We start from the raw sequence: 23,637 nt of genomic DNA, 5'->3' as shown, positions 1-23,637 counted from the left end.
CAAACATGCATCGTTTAACGATGTTAAAATGTGTTCGTTTCAAGTACTAAACATATTGCTGATTATCGTGATACGACGAGTTAGTGCAGATTATGATGTGACTTCCACGTAAGATCTTATAAATAAGGTAGTCATTTTATGACAAATCTACAATTTAAGCATGATATCTATTATTAGTATAGCACTAATACCGAACTGTTAGTAATTTACATACTCATTCATTTCCAATAATATTAAACCCATTTCTATTTCTCTGTTCAGTAATGCTAACGTGAACCATCGTTCCGTAACACTGTTAAGTACTCAGCTTAATTACCCGATCAATACAGATAACCAATTATATTTATGTTTAGTTATGATGGTATATTAACAAGCTTTTGCAGCACTTACTATAGTCTTTAGAAGCACTTACATGCTTCAATCAAATAAACTTGTAAAAACATCAAGCACAAGCGAATATGGACATTGCCGACAAAAATACACATACGTTAGCAATTGATGTAAGCAAAGATCGAATAGCTATTCGTGTCTTCGCTTTACATTTGGCATTTATATTTATTTTAAATCATCGACTATCACTTAACGTTCGAGAGATGATGAGTCGTTTCTAAAGGGAAAAACTTTTGAGCTGTAAGACTAACTGGCTTCTCGCACAATGACGGTTATCGTGTCAGAATAGACTGCAGATTATGGGAAATATCGCTAATAAAAATGGCAAGGCCAGATAGCAAAACACATAAGACGGCTTATTTTAATCTACATGCACCATGGTACAAGGTTGCATACGTCTGACCCGGTACCAGACGTAACATGAGTTAACATACAAGCCGCGATTTACTACTACCTAGTTTATTAACACCTGTAGCTGGTTGTCATTTAACATCACATAATATTGTATAACTAAGTTATTATAAAACAACTCGAAACTCACCGCGCAATGAGACAGGTCAGAAGAAAATACCGCACTAACGCTACAAACCAAAAACCCCTGAATTAAGAATGATCTAGAGGTCAGTTTGAGCAACCTTCTCATATCCAATATCTTAGTCACGAACTTGTATAGGCAGTTTGATTTTTTGGGTATTTGCTAATGTCCTATAAGTGGTAGTCTAACCACTCGACTACACTAATTCCAGTCAGTGTGGTAGCTATTTGTGGATTTGTATATTTCAAAGTTCATTGAGTGTGTTCGTCTCAGGACAGTAGGTTTCTGGATGCCAGCAGCTATTTATCATATTACCAGATAGGAGGTTTGTTGGTTGAAATGTGAAATAATAAAGTGATAACTCGAGTGCTAACAGAAGACGATTGTTTCGGGAACAAATAATTCATTTACTAAATTGGTAATGTGTAAGAAGACGGAATTGAAAGGATAGGAGGGGAGATGGAGATGTTAACAAGAAAGACAGGAAGTGGTTATTGATACACGGTAATGATAACAGTGGTAAACTATCGGACACATATCAGACACAGATAATCTAGGAATCAGATCGTAATCCATGGGCGAGTGTGTTTGTCAAGTCTCTTGACGCTATCCACTGATGTGGCTATGGGCAATTCGGCTGCTACGGCATTCCGAATGGGAGCAACTCCTGATGAGGAAAGGTGGAAACTCACCTGAGTGTTCGTTCTTTGATGTGCAATTCTCCGAGGGTTGCCTCGAGGAACGTCGTGATGATGTTCTGCTAATACATTCGTCTTGGAGTGATTTAGTGTAGTTAATATGTTGTATGCTATGGTCAGATCATCTTACTCTCCTGTGGCTCAATGAGAATAATCTCAAGTGTTGGAGTCTGTCCTCGTGAGACTTGAGTTTTAGTTCTATCGCCCACTTCTTGGCCCATTCCTGTACTTGGTATAAGAGATTCACAACTTTTGGAAAGAGGATCGGGCCAACATTGTGGACTTCAAGTTGGGAGCGTGAGTACACTTCAAGCAGTGTCAGGAACAGTTCTGTTATGTTTGCGTCAAGTCTTCCTTGTATTAGGCGGAGAGATGAGTTTGTCTTGGCTTCTTCCTCTAGGTAGTTTCGGAGGTTGTCACACGGGACAGGCCTTTCATTTGGTTATTAACCCAAAGGATTATTCCTAGTTGACTCAACAGGTGTTCTGTGCCTCACTTCAAACCCACTATTAGCGCTTGATTGCACACATCAACTACGAGCTGGTAATTAGATAATCTAACCATCCCAAATTCATGGCTTTGTCTACATGTTTATTCAAGATTAAACATTCGATGGTCCTGATGTGTTGCTTGCAAAACCATCCTCTAGGTATCATGTCCTCTGTACCGATGTTCAGGAATGTGACAAGGTCCCCAACTGAGTATCTGACTAAAGTCCAGGTATGACAGTAGCGATATTACTTGGAGTACCTTTACTTCTTGTGTTACTACCCGTAAGACAGCAGTCTCAAATAATTAATGCATGTACCGTTATCTTACACATTATAAATATGTACAGCATTCATTCAAATTATTCATTGACTACTAGTTTTAAGTCACAACACAGCATCTATAAAGCGTCTTTACTTTGTTTGTTGTATAATGTCAACTTAATTAATTAGCTTAATGCAATAAATGTTATAACGATATGATCTTGCTTGTAAACTAGCACTACATATGTTAACTATTGTGAAAACATGGACACTAAATCAATCAGTTAAAATCAACTATATCGTTTTAGTGTTTATTTAGTCATAAATCGTATCAGTAAGTCAGTTAGTAACAACGTATTCTGATTTGTGACTGCTTGGTTCAAGTGGGCACAAATGACGAATAGGAAAGACCGTCACACAAATTGAGAGAATATGGTCAGCTCGGTTTGAATAGAAAGTTGTACATTAAAATAAAAAGAAACCATTCTGAGCAGTTCGTGGATTATCGCAGCTAAGTAACAGAAATTTACGCGTAATGCTTATATATATAATAAAACACCAAATTGAAAATAACATGTTCGGTAATGGAATAAAATTTTAAGCGCAATTATAAATAAATAATTATTTCGGATATACTTGTCAAACATATGAGTTACGATTCAGTAGGCTCAGTCGTCCTTAACTGAGTGACAGATTCAGTATTTTTAAACTGACCCTCTATACCGTCTTGACTATGTCCTGACATGTTATTTACTTCCGTCTTACTTGGTTCAGAGTTTTGTTGTTCAACGATAACTGCTTCTTCTTCACTTATACCATCTTCGCTTTCATCTGAATCAGAAGCATCTTGAGGTACAGAGTATATGCGAAGTACAGGCTAAAAACAGTGTAATATAAATAAGGAAATTTCTATCAGCCAATATCTCCAATGATTAATAAACACAATACAAAAAGCAAATATTGTAAATATTCACCGTGGTAAATACACCTCTTATGTCATCGACAGGCACTGATATCACACTTTGAACATCTTTCCATAGTGAATCAAGTTTACTCTGAATGACTCGAAGATCTTATTTGACCGAAAAAATGAATAGCACTAACATACTCAGAGTCGACCTCATATATGCACAAAATAAAGAAAGTGATTATCTTTGTAAACAGAGTCCAAACATGAAAAATATCTCATAGAATGCCGTTTCTGACTGGTTTTAAGCAGTTGTCTGTTTGGATCTATAGTCACGCTACGAGGTCAATAAGATAATCACTGGCCCAATTCCTTTGATAGCCCTACCAGTAAAAATATTCTTAGTGTGAGCTGTCACGGAGTAGCTACCGCAAATTTACCTATTACAGCACTCCAGAACTTCCTGTTCCTGAAAAAACCCTTTCATTTCTTACTAGTTCAGTTGTCTTCACGACCAACCCTCCTCACACATCTTTATTATCATGAGTCACAAATACGGATGATTTGACAAAACGAAATGTTATCTCTTTTCCTTTGAAAGTGTCCTTTAAAATACATATAAGAACTTTCAATATTCGAACCTTGTGGCAGATGGAAGAACAGTGACGACTGGCTGACTTATCAATGTAATAGATATTAAGGATTTGGAAGTTGATGAGACTAGTTCTGGAAAATATGACACAGTGATCCAACCCGAAACAATCGAGACAACTCTGAAAAGTTTAACAACTCTCGAGATACCCTTCACTTGTTTACTTCCGCCAAGCAACCTGGATGGGATATCGACATAAATCCATTGAAAACTAAGGAAATAGAACCCATAGCTAATCTAAAGTGAGGGTGAAAAGCCTTGATAGCTTAACCCTAAAGATCCTTAACTATAGTGGTCCAGTCATGGCTGTTAGGTCGTATGAGATCCTAGCCAGAGTCTAGGAACTAGACTCAATCGTATCTAACTGGTATCCATCACTGATCGTTCCATTTTACGATAAAAGGAAAAAATCCTTTCGTGAGAATCATAGAAGAATCAGTTTGACTAACGTAGTACCTAAAACACGAGCTTCGGTAATCATTAAACGCTAAACTATGGCTCCTGACATAAAAACAAGGCTGGTTTCGAACATGTATGTGGATGTGCAAACCGAAATTCCGCCTTCTGCCAGGTTGTGGGACACAAACATAACTAGTGACTCCCAACCATAGGTAAATTACTTGACCTTAAAGCAGTCTGTCAAACACGGCAAATCGAAGCAGTGAATCTACATACAGTAAGAACGTGGATTATAAATGCCTGTCCACCACCTACCTCGATGCGTACTCATGGCTGGTGTACAAAATATGTTTGAAGTTAGGAGCCACTAGAAACAAATCTGTCACAGGTTCATAATCATTGAAAAATGATCTGACCCATATATGTATACGCAGACTACCTGGTTGGGGTTCGCATGATTATCCTAAACAATGGTTAGAGATTGTGTAACACGGTTCAAAATTGTTCATAGTAGCAGTGAAACATTGACTTTTTGCCTTCCAAAATCTTCTTATATTTTTTCTTTCTTGTTATGTGATGGGTTCTTTTGTATTCGGTCAGTGACATGGTGGTTATGATAAACAACATTACTATTTTGCCTGGGATGAGATCGACTTTAACTTGAATATCAACAGTTTACAGTCAAGTAGACAAGATAGAATAAGCTGGGAGGTAAGTGCATACAGTTAGTTGTACGAATTCTACTAATAACCGTGAAAAAAATTAATATCATGTCAAACCATATTACTTGTAATTACTATCGCACCCTTATTATTGATTACTTTGTTATGTTTATCAGCTTGGTTTCCAGGGATGCTAAGAATTATTCTTAGATCATTAAAAATTGTCTTGTACGACACTTATCTTTGTTGTAAGATGTGCTTTGGTGAACCTCACTACACACTTTTTGTCACTGGGTTAGGCGACGGGGTATTAAACATTCGCAGACAATGAACAAACACAAAGGACATCGAACTATCGATGTGTAAATTTCCGAGCTATTTGTCGTCAATCTTTGATAATCCTTAAAGAACGTTATTCCTTTCTTGATCAAAAACACTACTGATTGTTTCTCTTTCCAATAGTATATTGGGGCTATCGAATGTGTGTTTAAGCAAAAAATAAAGTAAAAATGTAATGAGATAATAAAACCAAAGATACAAATTACATATACATCGACAAACCTTATTAGGATCCTTTAACATTAGATATTTGCCTTCAGGCATTTTCATGAAGAAATCAACAACACATCGCAGAATACCCCAAGCATTATCCATATTTAAATTCAGCTGATTGGCGAACTCCGATGGTTTGAACTGTTGTGTGCCCAATATGACATGACGAGATGAGTCACGGGGGTTGACGCGAGATACAAATCTACAAAAAAACAAGACAATGATTATTGAGAAAATATACGATTGAAATACACGATAAAAATAGATCTACAGTTCTTTAAAATTCAAACAATAAAGAATATAACTGATAGTTTTTATAATGTGATTGGTAAGAAAATGTGTAAAAAATATCCATTCATAAGATACTAAGAAGAAACATGTAATGACATTCGAAATGTGGATGCGGAATAACATTATTACGTATCAACATATATGGAACGTTCGAATTATAGTAGATACCGGATGTAGAAGGCTATCAACATGGCAAAAAGAATATTTGAACAGTAAATCTATTGACAAACAGAACAAAAATGGGACATCTATAACATGGGTAAATTCTTAATGTTTAAAGATACCTTTTCAGAAATAATTATTATTATAGGAAACTAACTACAGTTACAATAAGTTCTTAAAAAGGACTTGAAATTTAACACCATAATTAATATAAACTTTGAATACAGCACGAAAAAAATGACCGTATAGACTAAAGTTCTTTAGTTTATACAAAAACATAAAAGCTATGAAGGATGGCTCAGTGGTGACAGACTATGTGTTCAGACATTAGGTTTTAAGTTCGGACTCCGCTCAACAAACTTCATTCTGGCTATTCGAGAAGTAGTAGATGAGTACACAAAACTACATTTCGGTAACTAAGTTTTAAATCATACGACTAAAATATGATTATTAAACCTTTTGGTAGATCCTGACATAATTTTCGAGACGCAAACCATTTCCATCAGAAAAATAGGAAACTATTGAGAAATTCAATATATAATTCAGTAACGACTTGTACCTCTTAGAGAAAGCAGTTAATTTATTGTTGAAAATTATACACATACACAATTAATTACACATCAATTAATAGAAGCTACCGCTAGATTCATGCACTCAAAATGATCTGTTAACCGAATATGTAAAATGTCAGTCAGTAGATCACAAAGTAAAAACTGGAGGATATGTAAATCGATTCAATTTGACATTCCCCATTAGCACACAGAGATGAAGTTTTCAGGCCAAATCCAAAAAATAGTTCAAGTAGTAACATTATTAGTGGTGATTTAAAAGACTAAGGATCGAATTTATGATTTAAGAAAATAAAAGTAGGTGAAATCAAAAGACAAAAAACTTATGAGTTATTCAAAAGCTCAGAATTCGGGGTAAGATAAAGAACGATTTTGAGTCATGCCAGCTTAACCATTGGTTACGATAGTCACACAAACCCCAACCAAGTAGTCTACTCCTGCCATAATGACTCAGTCCAATTTTCAATGACTTTATGGACTAATGCCATGCTTTAGTTTGACTGACCCTAGCTCTCTTTCAGCCTGTTCATACACCATACAACATTGTGCGTCGAGGTGGACGGTGTTCGGGCATACATAACACATGTCCCAACCACCTAAGTTGATCAAACTTTCTTTTACCTCAACAGTCGATTTGCATATTCAACTAATACCCTATTCCTGACCCAGACACTATCTACTCAGTGGTTCAAAAATACTAGTAACCTGGGAATAGCCTCTATTCTTAATGGGAGTGTTCCACTCATTAAAATTAGCTGCTATTAGTACTAAATCAGAGCGCTGAAAAGCTCATAAATCTCGGCGTTAACTTCACCCGAGCGGCAGTGAATGAGAGCGACAATCAAAAGGCAACGGCGTGTCTTTATCTTTTCGAGTTCTTACTTCCCCGTTTAGTCAGACAGCGCAGAAGCGATTGCTAAATGGAATCTAGTCTAGGGGAGCCTGTTCTGTTTTAGAAATCAATGCTACACCTAAACCAGCGAGGCAAAAGGAAATAGCAGTGGGGTGTCCAGATACTCGAACGACAAGTCGTGCCGTTCCTTCATAATGACAATGTGAGGTCTGATGAGTGACCGTACCTGGACCCTGTATGTGCGTCCCAGAGACGCAGCATACATCGATGACGCGGAATTCTATAGTCCTAGCTCAAGAAGTCTGTTGTCCTATCCTACACAAGTTTCGAAGATTAAAAGCTCCAGCATGTAGTTTAGAGAGTGGCTTCAGGAGACCAAGAATAACGTTTCTTGAACTCAAATCATTAGCGTTGGTGGGGCATGTTGACGAAGATAAATGAGAAGAGTTGTCGTGAGGATGGAAGGATTATTAAGAGGTGATGGAGGAATTCGATTGTGAACAAGATCTCAGTTGCTGATGGAGGTGTGAGGGCGGTTGTTACCTCTCGGCTGCCCACATTGTGAAGGGATACTTCTGTTTGGAGGAACTAGGAAGGAAGGTGAATTAGTGGCGATCTTGGTGGTCTGGGAGCGTGATTGCAGAACCCATAGGACAACTGCTTGAGGTCGGACGCGCGCAGCCTTTTTATGGGTTGATGAGTTGGCTCCGCAGTTCAAAAGGTCTTAATGTCAGAGACGAAATTCGTGAGGTCAGGTGTGAAAATTTTAGGGTTGTCCTTTCCTTTGTTGTAAGAAGGCAAAATCGTTGAAGATGCTATACGTTTGGGGGAACACCATACTGCTGTCATCACCTTGTACGATCAGCGGTCAGACTTCACTCTCAGACTTTAAGTTGTTACTTTTAGTCTTACCGTTTTTTAACCGACCTGCCTGACATGATAGGGCCTAGAGGAACATGCGTTTCATGTTGTATAGTTGAGTCGAGTCATAACGACAGGCAAGTTCGACTACTACGTAAAGGTAGCAGCCACGATCGAAATATTTAAAATGACAGAGATCCTATTGCTGTTTCTGGGTTAGTTTTAATCAGAAAGGGTGAATAACTAAATCATAGTGTGAAGTCTTGCTTTCTCCTCTGCATTAGTTCGTTTCCGACGCAATAAGTGGTAAATGGGAGTTCTTATGCATTTGTAACAAACATCCACACCAGTAGTAGTATCAGCATTCTTTGAAACCATTACAGAAATATAATAATAGTAAGCGACCATAATTATAGAGACAAGTGGATGCTCGTGCGCTTAGCAATTGAATCCGTTTTTGTGTAAGAGATTTAGCCATTCATATAAACATTGGTGTGATAGCCAAGAAAACATTATCACATGCTCAACATAATAACCGTAACTGAAAGACTACTATACTATGGGGTTGCTTAGGACCTTGTATACTAGAATAACACTGAGTTACTATGTTCAAATCATTGGGTGAGTTCGTAATATTACCTGTCTGACAATCTGAACGATATAACATAGAATTCAAATCTGCGAATCAGCGGTAGAGGAATAGAGGATACTTACAATAATTAGAATGCCCCATATAGTGCAACATTTCATCACAATAAACAGTAACGTACCCTAATTTTAATTGATCCGCACCTGACAATATACTACAGACAGTCCATCCAGCTAATTTAAAGGCATTATTCTTTATCTCAGCGGCCAAAACAGCCCCCCGTTGAGTATCAAGTTTAGTACGCCAATCGACACCACCACAATACTGAGACAAAAGATGTCAATAGAGTGGAAAAATTTCGTAAAAGACACATAACATAGGATTATTATTATACGATAAATTATTTTATTGCTTAACTGCAGGGTTCTTTGTTTGGACGATTTCACCGTCACAGAATACTGAGTGAATAACACATACAGAATGTTATATTGATTTGTTTAGTTTCAAAAACTTACGAAAACAAAAATTGATTGACACTAAGAACTGATAAACTCAATACTCTTCCTGTAAAATCTCAGCGAATGAATTTGAAGTAAATCCAAGGTTTCGCCTGGCAATCTGGTCCAAGCCTTGTCAAGGAAATATCTTTACTTCAAATTCATTCGCTGAGATTTTACAAATACACTCTTCCTCTTTAATGTCTCACATCAACTCGGTGCCCAAATACTGTGAGACTATCCGATCAGATTTAGATGAAAGTTCTTATTTGATATTCCTTCGTTTGTTTTACTGACATCGAAAAACTAAGAGAAGGTATAAAGGCAAATGATTCCTCAAAACATATCGTAGGATAAAAAGACTGGTGTTAAACCAATTTTTCAAAAAGATGGATATGGTTCAGTGTGTGGATTTAATAACACTAAGCAAATTTAGAGCAACATATTTAAGCGAACAATTTTGTTCCCAGTTAAACCATTAGGCTGCAATATACAACAATATTTGCATGAATATATCAAATTATTAAAACTAATCAATACAATTTGAGTCAGTGATAACAGTGGAATAGATTACATGAATAAACATAATAAATAAAAAAGTACAAGTTAATAGTGCGATATGGCAGGTGTAGTAGATGTGATAAGAATGATAAAAGCTAGAATCAATGTTTCTTAATCGAAAGTAGATCAACGGCTTGAAGAAGTAGACAATGGAAAATGATGACAAAATAGTTTGTTAAGACTAATTCTGTCAAGAAATAGATAAGCGTGTTACAAATTTGTTATGAACACAAAGAATTGGGTTGTTTGCTTGAATCCCTGTCGTTTCCGCTGTATAAGATACAAGGTTAACCCCATAAGAAAAGCAGGTGGGTATACGGTAAATTACTTCAAATGATTTGTTTCTTTCTACATGATCGCTATCGATCAAGTGTGACAGAACACAGCTATGTATTGCTTTTCTCATATCCTTTCCCAACCACGAAACGAGCTGTTCATCAACTTGTTATTGGTTGTCTTGTTGTACATCAGCATGGCTTTCTTCACATGAGCAGCTGGATTCGTCGATACACATGGATGTAGCAAGACCAAATGACTTATTCTTTATTTGTTAAATCACTATTGGTTGGTTAGAGTCCTCGATCTTCTACACAGATTAGTCGTAAACAGAAGCGTTGCGGACGTTTTCGATATCGTTCCCAAGGTAGAACATAGAAATTCAAATGGTAAACGGGTGGTATCTCTAGATATTTCTCTCCTTTTACTTCTAAAATTTACAGTAAACATTCATTTTGTCCTTAATAATACAGAAAAAATGATGAAATAGTGGTGGTTTTGCCTTTTGCAATGTTTTGTGACTAACGATAATAAAATTCAAGCTTATCAATAACCTGTGTAAGAGGTCCGTTTTCTAGTTTTTCGAGAGAAAAATCAGCAAGGATAAGAACCATAGTTCACCTGTCATCGCACTATTAATTTGCACTTTTTTATTTATTATGTTTATTCATGTAATCTATTCCACTGTTATCACTGACTCAAATTGTATTGATTAGTTTTAATAATTTGATATATTCATGCAAATATTGTTGTATATTGCAGCCTAATGGTTTAACTGGAAACAGAATTGTCTGCCTTGATATGTTGTTTTAACTTACAATATGAAGACGCTTAGTCTTATGTAACTTTGTCATGATATTCGTATGAAAAATAGTGTGAGAGAAAAATTAAGATCATACGAGAGATCGCTAAAATCACATCAACGTGTGTTTTAGTGATTTCTGAAGCATTTTTAGTGAGTATATCAGGATCAGAATATTATCGTCCTAAGAATGGACTGATATGGTAAATTAACAGTCGGAAGAAACCACAAATATTTTACATAAAAACTATATAAGGTTTAATGATTTTCAGAACAGGTGATTATTTGAACAGTTAATCAGAGTATTTGAGCTATCTTAATGATGCTTTATGATAGTCATTTTCTATGCCCAATTCTTTTTGTAATGATCAGCGCTTTTCGTTACTGCATAAAAATGAAAAATAAATGTTCGTAAAAAGAGTACACTGGAACTTACACGTGAATCAAATTCATTTAATGCGCGTATACATACGAATTGTGGACTGGCTGGCTGATCATCATTAGTCGGTTGAAGTACACCATTCACTTCGCAACGAATAACCATTTGAACATCATTTCCCAAATCAAATATGCGATATCGATATCCTACAGAACCTAATTCTTCTTTACCACCTTCGTGATTTTTGTTTTGAGATGGATTTGGACTATCCTCATCCTCCTCCTCATCATCTTTGAAAGGATTTTCTTCAGGGAACGAATATGTTTTACCACCCTAACAACAGGATATAATTCTATGAATTTAAATTCCCAATATAAATGATAAACAACCATATTTATTTAGATTAATTCATTTTTATACTTATTTCCCGTCAAAAATGTTTAAAATCAACCAGAATAACATACTGGTGTAACGGTATGCGTAAGACATATCTGATTGAAAACCAACTGATTAATAACAAAATAAGTAAACAATATATTCAGTTTTTTGTAATAAATTTTGAGTTATACTCTCTGTAATATGAAGAACTAAGATAGCACAAAACTATCAAACTTCAGCAGATGGAAAATGTATTTCAAACCAGTGACTGGATGATCGAAATTTGGGTATCTCAACCATTGAACCATAGCTTTATTTTGATTAAAACACAGAACTGAATGGAAGATTCTTTTTAGTACATTCTTATCTGGTTTTACATTTATGGAAAAATAATAGTCAAAAACATAAGTAATAGCTGTAAGATCTGATGAGAATTTATTGAAAAGAATACTTATCACTCATAGAACTGGTTTTTGATATCTCATTTAATACTAGCTATACCTGACCTTGTTTCGAACTGGACATAAATGGATATTTAAGCTCCAAAAATTGTTAATCACACTGATTTCCACATTTAGTACAGAATTTTTTTAGACTTACAATAACTTATTAACTCAAAGAGATAGTAAAAATATTGAGTTAAATTAACTAGTGTTAACAGTTGTAGCCAAAAGTGATAAATCTTCTAATTGAACGCTAAATTCGGTTACTAAGCTCTTTTAGTAACCCCTAGGCTAAACATACACAGCAACCTGAACACGAGGGAAAAGGCGTGAGGTGCGGAAGAAACACCTTATAACAAGGTTCGTTTACGTACGGAAAATCTAGGGTATTTATATTGTTTTGGATGGCCTTGGGCTCCTGGAAAATTCCGGGACGCTACTAAACATAGTAGCAGTATGGGCAATCATCCAGGCAGAAACAAGATGTGATTTTTATTATCAGAATGTGTTTTGTGGAGATTTTTAGAAATTTTCACAGATTGAACTCATGAGTCAGTTCGAGCCCCGGGTGGTGCGGGGTCGTGGATGCGCACTGCTGAGGAGTCCCATACTAGGACGAAACGGCCGTCCAGTGCTTCCAGGTTTTCAACGGTGGTCTAGCTTCAACTGACTCATGAGTTCAATCTGTGAAGATGTGATTTCCCAATTTCTAGAGGTTTCTGGCAAAACTTCTAATGAATGCTGACTGGAAAATACGTTTTTCAGTGTTTTCAGAACCCTTTTGGCTTTTCTCGAGGAATTTTCTGGATCTCCACAACAAAAATTGAAAAAGAAAGTCGAGGACAGTGCTAGGTACTGAGTGATTGAAGGAAAATAAACGATTAGCCGAACTATTTTGTGATACTCCCTTTGTTTTAGCCGTTTATAATCACATATCGTAGAACCTAATGGGAAGTTTTGGTAATGTAAATGATTTATGAAAAAGTCTCATTAAACGTTTGAATAAATGTCCATTTTCAGTATACGACGTCTTCACTTTTTTGGCTTATGACAACCGCCGTGTATGCGGTTAAGGTGAAGCAATGTAGTAACATAATGAGCGCTTGCTTTCCATTAAGCTGAAGACAACAGATTAATTATTTTATATATTACTTTGGTAAGACGACACCTTAAATCCGTCGGGTACTGGTGACTTTTGGTTGGGCGATAGATAGCCAACGAAAATAAACTTTCAATTTGTTTCGTGAAAACATAATTATATACGATATCGCTTTTTCTGAATAATGAAGGAAATCAAGTAATTTTATCATATGCGTCGTATGGTCGAGTCTATTTGATTTTTATTAGCTTATATTTCTTATTATTAAACAGTGATAACTCTAATGACATTAATGAGCGATGAAAAGTGTGAAATAATGAGTAATCTGGTAAACCTTAAAGCCCAATATTTACAAAAAAGGCAGCTTGCATTTTAGGGAATTTGAGTCACAAATATGGGGTATGACCAAGATTATTCAGTTAGTCAACAATAAAATCTGACCATCTGATTTAACCGCATATTAGAAAGTGTCTTCAGAAGTTTGAATAAAGGGGTCGGGATATTATTCTATAAGTCGGTAAGTCAGTCAGTAACAACGTAGAACTTAGTACGTACGTACATCAGCTCGAGTTGCCACGCCACTTTAGCACAGAGATGCAGTTGTCGATTCAAATCCCGTAGTGGTAGAGGTAGAAAGAGTATAAGCAGTAATCGGAAAGATTAGGGTTTGAAGATGTTATTCAGGGAGTATAGCCCAGTGAAATAAATTTGGGAAGAGAAAAAAAGAGACACGGAGGAATCAGGAGATGCTATAAGTGACGTCATATGTTTTGGCTGGATATTTAAGACGGGAATCTGCATTTTTTAAAAGTTGCCAACTATTAGTACTTTACTCTTTTCGTAGAACTACAAATCTGAAACTCAAATAGAAATTAAGTATCGCTTACCATCAGTAGCATTTGTTGAGATAAATTGGTATTTATAAAAGTAGCTTCTAATGCCAAACGCTGGGGTGAATTAATATGACCAGGTTCTTCATTAGGTGGTTCTGTTGCAGTTTCACATACACTAACAAAATCTATATGTAAGATTGTGAGAAACAAATATTTATTTTGTGAGGTATATGCATTCAGGTTTATAAATGGTATCACTAACAGTAGATTAAATGGAGAAATATAGGAACAATTACTGGTCATCAAAACGACTTGTAGTTGAACAACAACCCCATAAACATTTTCAGTGTTAATTTGCTCGATAGCATACCACGTCTCAGTAAGCAGTGGATGAACGTTCAGAGGTACTAAATCAACTTTACACCAGTAAAAACAGGGATTCTGTTTTTGAGCAAGGCATTCGTAAAGTTAAGTACCATTGTATAATTAGGACTTAAACTTTCGAAAAATCAATATTAAAGTAGTTTATTAAAAGGAATCGGATCCAAAAAACCAGTAGGAAGACAGGTTGGTCAAAAGGTTTGATATTCATTGTCACAGAGCTAAAATAGAGCACAAAGGTAGTAGTCTAAACTAACATTAATCAAGTGTTGTTGGAATAATCAAAATGGCTAAGTAAGTTTAGTTCGCTTGATTATGATTTGCGAAAACGTGTGAAAAACTGAAGTAAGTAGTGATCAAGTCTTAAAAAATATACACATAGTGGCTTATACTATTAATCTGACTTCTAATTGTGACGCCATAATATGCGAGACGCGGCAAAGAATAGGATGTTACTGAAGTTATATCATACTTCATAAAATTTCTTTATGCTGTGTATCTTTTACAAACCCTCCATAGTTCAGATTTTTGGATTTTTAATTTTTATCTTCCTTTTCAATCTTAATTCTGATATTTATAATACACTAGTTGGTGTTGTTGAAAACTGGCAGTTTAAGCAGCTTTAACACTGGATAAACTTTTCAGCCAGTCAGTTACTCAACCACGTTTACAGAACATGTTAGGTATATAGTGATGAACTAGTCAGCACGACTAGTAATAGACGGACTCGCTAACAGTGATATGAAATTTTTCGGTTGTGACAAACGTCTGTCATCTTTCAAAGCCAATGAATTCCACTGCTAGCCACTATCCATCTTTGCTTATAATGCTTGTAAATTAAGGCAATATCGAGGCATACGCACAGTATGCACATATGCCAATGAGACTGATCAATTTCAGTCCTAAAACATCAATGAGACGATTCAAGTAAAACAATACCAAGTGAATGAATAGATTATTTACAAACAAGAACGAATTAAACTGCAGTACCATACAGGTGAAACCCCGTGCAATGCAGTTTAGACTAATTGCCTTTTACAAGATCAGTCAGTCAGTCAGCTACAACGTAGGACCAGGCACATATGTGCATCGGTCCAGGTTGCCATACCGCATCAGCACAACAAGATGAACACCGGATTCATAGCAGTGGTTAGGTCAAAGGTAGTAATATGTAGGAGAAAGATTGCATATAGAGATATAGTACAAGAAGAAAGAATTGGTTCGTAGAAAGAAAGATATGAAGCGATTTTAATCTCTTAGTTTAAGGGAAGACAGGGAGTGTATACACCGACACCACTGTGATCGATTCTGAGCCATGTCACCAAGAGTCTCCAACCATTGGTTACGATAGTCACGCGGACCCCAACCAAGTAGTCTGCATCTACCAACATGGCTCAGACTAGAAGTTAGTGACTTCAAGCACTGATGCCACGTTTTGGTTTGGCCAACCCTAACTTTCTTCCAACCATTTCCAATACCGGATAGCATTACACGTCGTGGTAATCAGTGTTCAGGCATACGTAACACGTGGCCCAACCATCTCAGTCGATGAAGATTCATAACCTCATCAACTGATTTACCACCATTTCCTAATACCCTGCGTCTAACCTCACTATTACTTACCCGGTGATCCCAGCAATATTTCTAAGGCATCTGTGGTCAAATACTAATAGCTTACGAGTGTCTTCTACTCTTAATGGCCATGTTTCGCTGCCGTAAAGTAAAACACAACGGACTGCCGCGCAGTATACTCGTCCTTTTATTGATAGACGGATATCTCGCCTTCGCCATAGGTGACGCAAGTTGGCAAAAGCCAATCGAGCTTTTCGAATCCGTGCTGAGATTTCGTCCGATACCAACCCATTAGGGCTGATCAGACTTCCAAGATAAGTGAAGTTGTCAACGCGTTCGACTACTTCACTCCCTATCCTTAGTTCAGGTGTTAACGCAGACCAGTCCTGAAGCAACAACTTGCATTTAGAGGGAGAGAAGCGCATTCCAAACATTTTGGCATTGTTGCTCAGTGCTACCAGAAGACTCTGCATTTTGTCAGCGTCTTCACCAAACAGGACTGTCATCTGCGTATCCTAAGTCGATAAGTGGACCTCCTGGTAGGAGATCAATACCCGAGAACTCAGTCGACGAGAAAGTTATTTCCACCAGTAAATCTATGATGAAGTTAAACAAAAATGGGGAAAGTGGACAGCCTTGACGGACACCACTTGAGGTTGCAAAAGTAGATGACAGTTCGCCATAAGCTCTGACTCGACTAGTAGTGTTCGAGTAAAGAGCCTTTACAAGGTTTATGTACTTCTGGAGTACGCCTTTCAATGACAGACACTGCCACAGAATCTCGCGGTCTACCGAGTCAAATGCTGCTTTTAAGTCGAGAAAGACCACCATTGTCGGACGTCGATAAGTATGCCTGTGTTCTAGAATCTGACGAATGGTGAATATGTGGTCGATGCAGCCACGACCAGGTCTAAAGCCAGCTTGGTTCTCTCGTGTTTGCAGTTCACGAGTCTTAGTTAGGCGTCTGATAATTATCGAGGCTAGTATTTTAGATATTATATTAGTTAAACTAATCCCTCTGTGGTTGTCACAGGATGATTTTGACCCACTCTTATATATTGGGACGATAAGTGATTGTGACCAGTTAGATGGAATAACGTCTAACTCCCAGATCTTAGCTAAAATATTAGTCAACCTAATCGCTAAAATTGGACCACCATCCTTAAAGACCTCTAGAGCCAGTCCATCTGGACCAGCTGCCCTTCCTCGTTGCAGATTAACTATAGCCTTCTCAACTTCAGCAAGAGTTGGGGGACCTACTTCAATGTTCCATTCACACTGTCTGGGAATGGAGGGTAGTTGTAGAGTAGCTGAAGGCCAGCTGAACTGTTCTCTGAAATGTTCCGCCCATCGTTCTAAACGCCTGGACTGGGAGCAGATGAGTGTATCGTCTTTTTCCGATATAATCTCACTTACACTTGACTTATTAATTCCAGTTTCTTTTATTAGTCTGTAAAGCTGTCTTGTGTTCCCTATAGTCGCCGCCTTTTCCATCTCTTTTGCTTTCGTTGCCCACCACTGCTCACGGTCGTTTCTTAGACTTTTTCTTAACCTAGATCTGATTTGTTGTCGCTCTTCATCATGTTCAGAACCTGATGAGACGAGTTTGCGAGAATCCATCAGTGTGATAGACTTTGAAGAAATCCACTGGTTCTTTGAAACTCTGTGGTTTAAGTCGCCAACAGATGTCACTGCTGCTTCCACAGCTGCTTGTATGGCTTTCCAAGCAACATCTGGGTCAGCCTCGTCTTCAGAACTACCTAATCGTGACCTCAGTTGTTCCTGGAACCTACTTTTGGTTTCCTCGCTACTCAGTTCGGTTCTAATGGGTCTTTTTACTGTGGCTTTTCTGCGTCCAGTGAGGCGCAAGCAGATGCGTGCCCGTATTAGGGCGTGGTCGGAGTCCAAGCAGGTACTCCAGAATGAGCAACAATCTTGTATCGACCCTCTCCAACGATGACTGATGGCAATATGGTCTATTTGAGTCCATCGTTGGTTTGGTACACGGAGGGTGTATCTCGTTGGCTCTCCGTTTTGCCGAGGTGAGGTCAAGTGAATGACCACACTGGAATCCTGTATGCGTGTTTCGGAGACACAGCATACATCAATGGAAAGAGACTCTAGGGTTTTAGCCAAGGAAGCCTGCTGACCGATTTGACATAGAGTGCGTACGTTGAAAGCTCCAATGTGTAGTTTGGAGCGAGGTTTCAGTAGACCTGGGACAGAGTTTTGAGCACTAGAATCGTTGGCTATGGTGACACTTGAGGAGGAAGCCGAAGGAGGAAGTTTAGGGTTGAAAGTCGATGTAGGAGGAATGATAGGAATTGAAGAGGAAGGTTGATTATGAATACAGTGGTCTTGGGTGCTGTTAGAGGTATGAGGGCGGTTATCACTTCCCGGTTGCCCACACCGTGGAAGGGTTCTTCTGGAGGTACCTGAAAAGGAAATTGGATTAGAGGCGGTCTCAGTGACCTGAGAGCGTGACCGCAGTGCCCAAGGGACAACTGCCTGAGGCCGGTCCCGCACGGCCTTTTCGTGGGAGGTTTTTGACGTGTTAGCTCCGTTCTTCAAAGGGCCTTACCGCCGGAGACGGAAATCCGTGAGGTAAGGTGAGGTGCGCATTTTTAGGGTCAACTTTTTCTAACCCCACCCCTCCTTGTGGGAGGGCAGCATCGCTGTCATGCTGGTTGTCTGAAGGAAACACCTTACTGCTGTCACACCTCTGTACAGTCAGCAGTACGACCTCGCCTTCGGACCTTGGGTTTGTTGCTTTTAGTCTTACCGCTCTTCAACCGACCTGTCTGACATGGTAGGACCTTGAGGAACGGTTTTTCCAGCCAGTGTAGCTCGGTTGCTTCATCACGATAGGCAAGCCCGACCACCACGTCAAGGTAACAACAACGGTCGGGTTTTTACAAGATACGTTAAAATATCTAATAAGATAATAAATAAATCCCAACCATTGTTCGAATACTTTCTGCAAAAACATACGAACTTACCAGATTCAGTATCTTCGCGCTTATCAAAGAACAAACGGTCTTGTATGCGTTGTACAATGAGATCCCAAGGATACACCGAACGAGTGCAACACATAATCATGGCAGCAATCGTATCTGTGCAATAAACTTTGCCAACGGAGTCGCTAGCTAAACGGTGAATTACTGGGTCTCTGGAGGTTGTAACTGTATGGAGAACCCGATTTACTCTTACAAGAGGACGTTCGTTTCGCGTGCTAACGCGATCATATGATTTGTCATAATACTCCATTTCTCCACAATTAACCCTACAAATAATAAATTAAGTTGTTACAACAGTTGAGAATTATATCAGAAGCAACAAATGCAAAAATACTCACTTGTCAATGGGCTCCTTTACGTTAGGTAGGGCCAACTTTGCAAGTCTAGCGAAATCTAGCTCTTCCAACATCGTCCAATTATCCTTAATTTGAATAGATGCATCACGCACTGCCCTGTGGGCCTGCCTGCGATCAATATTAGAGCCCCAAGCGCCTGTATTGGATCTCCAACCTTGAGTCCCCCCTCGTCGCTGCCCAACACCTTGGGGGCCCCAGTGTTGCCACCGTCTGTTCTGTTGTAACATCATACGTTCTCTGTCTGATGCACTGCGTAGCTTACGGTTTACTACACCACCCTGGTTTCCAATCATCTGATATCCTGACCGGCCTCCTGCCCAAGAATATCCTGAACCTGGACCACCCAAACCACGGCGGCCACGCTGAAATCAATAAATGAAAAACCGAATTCTGAATGTTTCAGTGAATATTTATATATATATAATAGACTAGAGAACGCTGACTACGCTTAGAAAATATCAACAATCCACCAAGGTTGTAAACCGGATTCAGAAAAGCTAGTTGCAGATACGGAATTAGTCATCATGTAGAGCCTGGGACAAATGTTTACTAAAGTTGCTTTCCTACATTAACATAACGACACAAAATTAATGAAACGAGTAGTGAGGTTGTCAAAATTATGTAGTAGCAAACAAAATTAGGCAAAACATTGAAGACATGATTACATAACACGGGTAGAGTTGTGTATGAGGGGATATTGGGAATCAAGAACAACATTAAAGCGAACATTCAACAGTGACCGTGGCATGGTCACATCCTCTTTTCTTCCTTACCAGATCATAATATAGCAGGCGAGTTCAAAAGGCCAAAAACGAAGTGAGTGCCGGTGGCGTACAGATTTTCTCACTAAGTCATCAATTTTTGGGAGTAGTATCTACAACTTCAATTGGTTATTTCAAGAAAAGACTAGACACTAACAGAAAGTTATTAGGAAGGATTGGCATAGGCCGCCAGTCATTTCTTTGAAACACAAATCGAAGTTTGGAAGCATATTACAGATAGAACAAGTTCATAATACTTTGAAAAAAAGTTTTAAGGCACTGACTTACAGTTAATAAATGTTAGAAATGATCCAAACATTCTGCTTTCACTAAAAGCATTAACAAAACTAGATTATTAATTTACTTATTTGGTAACTTATGTATCATCGGCAAACCGCACTGATATCCCTGAACGTGATTTATTTATTACAAAGAAAACAGAAGATGAATGACAACGTCCAGTCACAAACACATGACGGAATAATGGAATATACTTAACATAGTTTACATACGTGAGGAACGGAAGGTGGTAACTGAGTAAAAAACAATCTGCACACAAATGTTTTGTTACCTTGAAAATCATATTGAATAGTACAAAAGTTCTGTACATGACTCAAGGCAATATATAAGGGTTTTTCGATGTTATATTTCTGAGTGACTTATTCTCATCATTAGAATCAAAAACCCTAGAACTGTTCTTAAACGATCGAAAAATAGTGGCGTGAGGTTAATATGGTTCAACTTACCATAGGGAATCTATATCTTTGACGAATAGCGGGAGTTTTCGTCTCGCGAACGGAAGAAACTAGTTGGAAATTGCTGTCGTCCTCATCATGGTAGTAAGCGTACTGTGAACCCACAGACTGAGTGACATAGCGACCTAAAAATTTCAAAAAGTAAAGTCTATGTGAAACCTTTGTTTTTCATATCTTGAAAAATATTTCCTGACCAATCTGCAACCTAAACAATTACGAAAAGAATTATTTCAGAGGAAGCTTACTCTGCCTAAGCGAGTATCCTTTGAAAATGGTTGAAAAGGCATGTTTCTAAACTCTTCTGGTATATCTGTTGGACCCCAACCCGTAGGGTTATCGCTAAGAGAAAGGGATCCAAATCCGGGGAGAATTGCATCATCTGACAGCATGTTGTAGCCTTTAGATTGCGCTCTCCATCCCAAGCCCACTATCCAATATTCAATGCCAACAAACGAATATAATTTTTGTTAGTAGGCCGAACACTAAACTCAGATCACCTCCAAATCTGCGACAAGACAGAGAAAAGAGGATAAGAATATCAAGCCGTTGTTTGTGTGGTAATCCCGGGAGTTCTGGAATTTCACTTGTAGTTGTTATTTGTATTTTTTTTCTAAATATCCCAATCACGTTTTAATAAGGGTTTTCAACTTTGGACCCCACTAATGTCTTGTATACTGCGGGGAACATGTTGGTATCCAACTTGTTATAAGCCCTTCCTAAAGCCCATAGAGTTCTAAACCCCTTAGCTCCAGCATTACAGCAGTGGGCAGTATTCTCAAGATCATGGACCACAGTCAAACAAGATCCTTGTGAAACCGGACTATGGACACTGACTGTTCCCTTACGCTACACCTGTTTACCTTTGTCTACAAACTTGGAATGTGGACACACTTGGCGGCGTTAACAGACATCTTCCATTCTTGAGACCAGCTAATCAGAACGTCTAAGTCCGCTTGAAATGCATACGCATCTACGTCCCTTGTTATTTCGTCGTCAGCGTAAAGTAGCATCAAGTACTCAGTCACACTTGTTAGCTTACTTACATACAGTATCAGAGGTAAGAGACCTAGCCTTGGGATACTCCACTATGCACTGGTTTACTATCTACCAAGAAATCCTTGATCCACTGAAGCAGAGATCTGGTAATTCCCAGATTTTCAAGCCTCAAGAACAGTCTATTATTTGGCTCCTTATCAAATGCTTTGTTGAAGACTATCTAGACAATATCTATTCATTTTCCATTATCTAGAGACTTTCCATTTCTCTCTTGCTGAACGGAGGTTTGCTGTGCGATATTATCCTTTCCTGCAACTGTTTTGTTCGCTGTTTAACACGTTTTCGGTCTTCACGGATATAACTACGGCACTGGTATGGCTGACAGGTTTGTAGTTTGATGCGAGTGGCCTTGATCCTGACTTAGGAATTGGAGTGACAATTTTATCCCTCCAGTTCGTAGGTAGCTCATCTTATTCAAGATACATATTGAGTATCGTAGTCAGTAGAGCAGTAATGTATTGCGCAATTTGCCTCGATATTTCAGGATGTAATTCATCTGGTCCTGTTGCTTCTTCTTTATTTAAAATGCTAACAGCCTTTGGTACCTCGTCTCGATCAAAGTCTACATTGAGCGTTCGATTTTGTGACTTTGTATTTAGGCCTCGTCTTCCATCCTTATTCCTCTATGTGAGAGGAACTTTATTTGACTGGCACCATCACATTGTGTAAAGAACAAGTACAAGAGACAGATAATTCCCATTCAAACATCGAAAATTAGAAACACGAAGTCCGACGAAGAAGGAGCACCTTTAATATGCCCTACGTCCGCGAAAGTGGTAGAGACCGACAGTTGCTTGCCACAGACAGAGATGCTATTCAACGCAATGTACCTCAGAGTAAATATACAAACGCATAGCGAAGTTCCTGACTTAAGCAAGGCATGGGACGCTCCCTACAAGCCTAAAGGGGAGCCTTGTATAAGTAGAAACCCTTGTAACCGCTCAGGCTGATTGGTTAGGAGTTCAAGTATTCATTCACTTCCTTATTTTGTATAGGTATTGTATTTCCTATTGTCTTAGATTGAATATTGGGAAGCTTTGTTTGACTGAACAGGTAATCCCACGCTCCACTGTGACTGCGAGGAGATTTAAATAAAGACCTATTCACTACTAGTCTAGTTTCTTCTATCACAAGAACAAGGTTTACCTATGGGCACGAAACTGGTGAGCTGTGTTGAACTTAAATGTAACTTCATTTTTATTTTTAATATCATTTTACGTAGTCGTAAGAGTAGACCTTATGTTTGTCCGGAATCAAAGTTTAGTATACAAATTTATTCATAGTTTTTTCTATCTTAAGGTATTCGTGTTACAGTAACTATTTTTCGTGCTGATTTTATTACTATGTTGATCATGCACTTCATAACAGACTCAATGCAAACCAAAAACCTTGAGGATTTGTCACCATTGAAGGTAGACACTGTTGTGATCACGAGATTTTCACTTCCAGAATTTGATCGTAGTGACCCCGAGTTGTCTTTTGCTTAACTAGAGCGTTATTTCACGAGACACAATATCCAATCTGAAGGAATTCGCTATAGAGACTTATTTTCTATCCTTCCTCCTTCATCCGCCAAAAACGTCCGTGACGTGATCTTAA

At 38.1% G+C, this 23,637-nt stretch overlaps 1 protein-coding gene across 1 annotated transcript in view; it reads right to left on the bottom strand.

Moving 5' to 3' along the window:
- Positions 1-21,371, bottom strand: part of EIF3D_1 (Eukaryotic translation initiation factor 3 subunit D) — a gene marked incomplete at its 5' end in the record, with an annotated part of 41,276 nt that extends 19,905 nt beyond the window's left edge. Inside the window, 10 exons of the mRNA XM_035734376.2 lie at positions 3,130-3,252; positions 5,557-5,749; positions 9,054-9,196; positions 11,445-11,720; positions 14,195-14,325; positions 19,093-19,376; positions 19,449-19,828; positions 20,974-21,107; positions 21,142-21,187; positions 21,228-21,371. Coding sequence (XP_035587712.1) covers positions 3,130-3,252; positions 5,557-5,749; positions 9,054-9,196; positions 11,445-11,720; positions 14,195-14,325; positions 19,093-19,376; positions 19,449-19,828; positions 20,974-21,107; positions 21,142-21,187; positions 21,228-21,371 — 1,854 coding nt within the window. The remainder of the gene's footprint in view (positions 1-3,129; positions 3,253-5,556; positions 5,750-9,053; positions 9,197-11,444; positions 11,721-14,194; positions 14,326-19,092; positions 19,377-19,448; positions 19,829-20,973; positions 21,108-21,141; positions 21,188-21,227) is intronic.
- Positions 21,372-23,637: the final 2,266 nt, after the last annotated feature.

Source organism: Schistosoma haematobium, chromosome 5, assembly GCF_000699445.3.
Source record: "Schistosoma haematobium chromosome 5, whole genome shotgun sequence".
In the NCBI taxonomy this organism is placed as follows: Eukaryota; Metazoa; Platyhelminthes; class Trematoda; order Strigeidida; family Schistosomatidae; genus Schistosoma; species Schistosoma haematobium.
The sequence above is the reverse complement of the archived record's forward strand: the minus strand, read 5'-3'. Positions and strand labels throughout refer to the sequence as shown.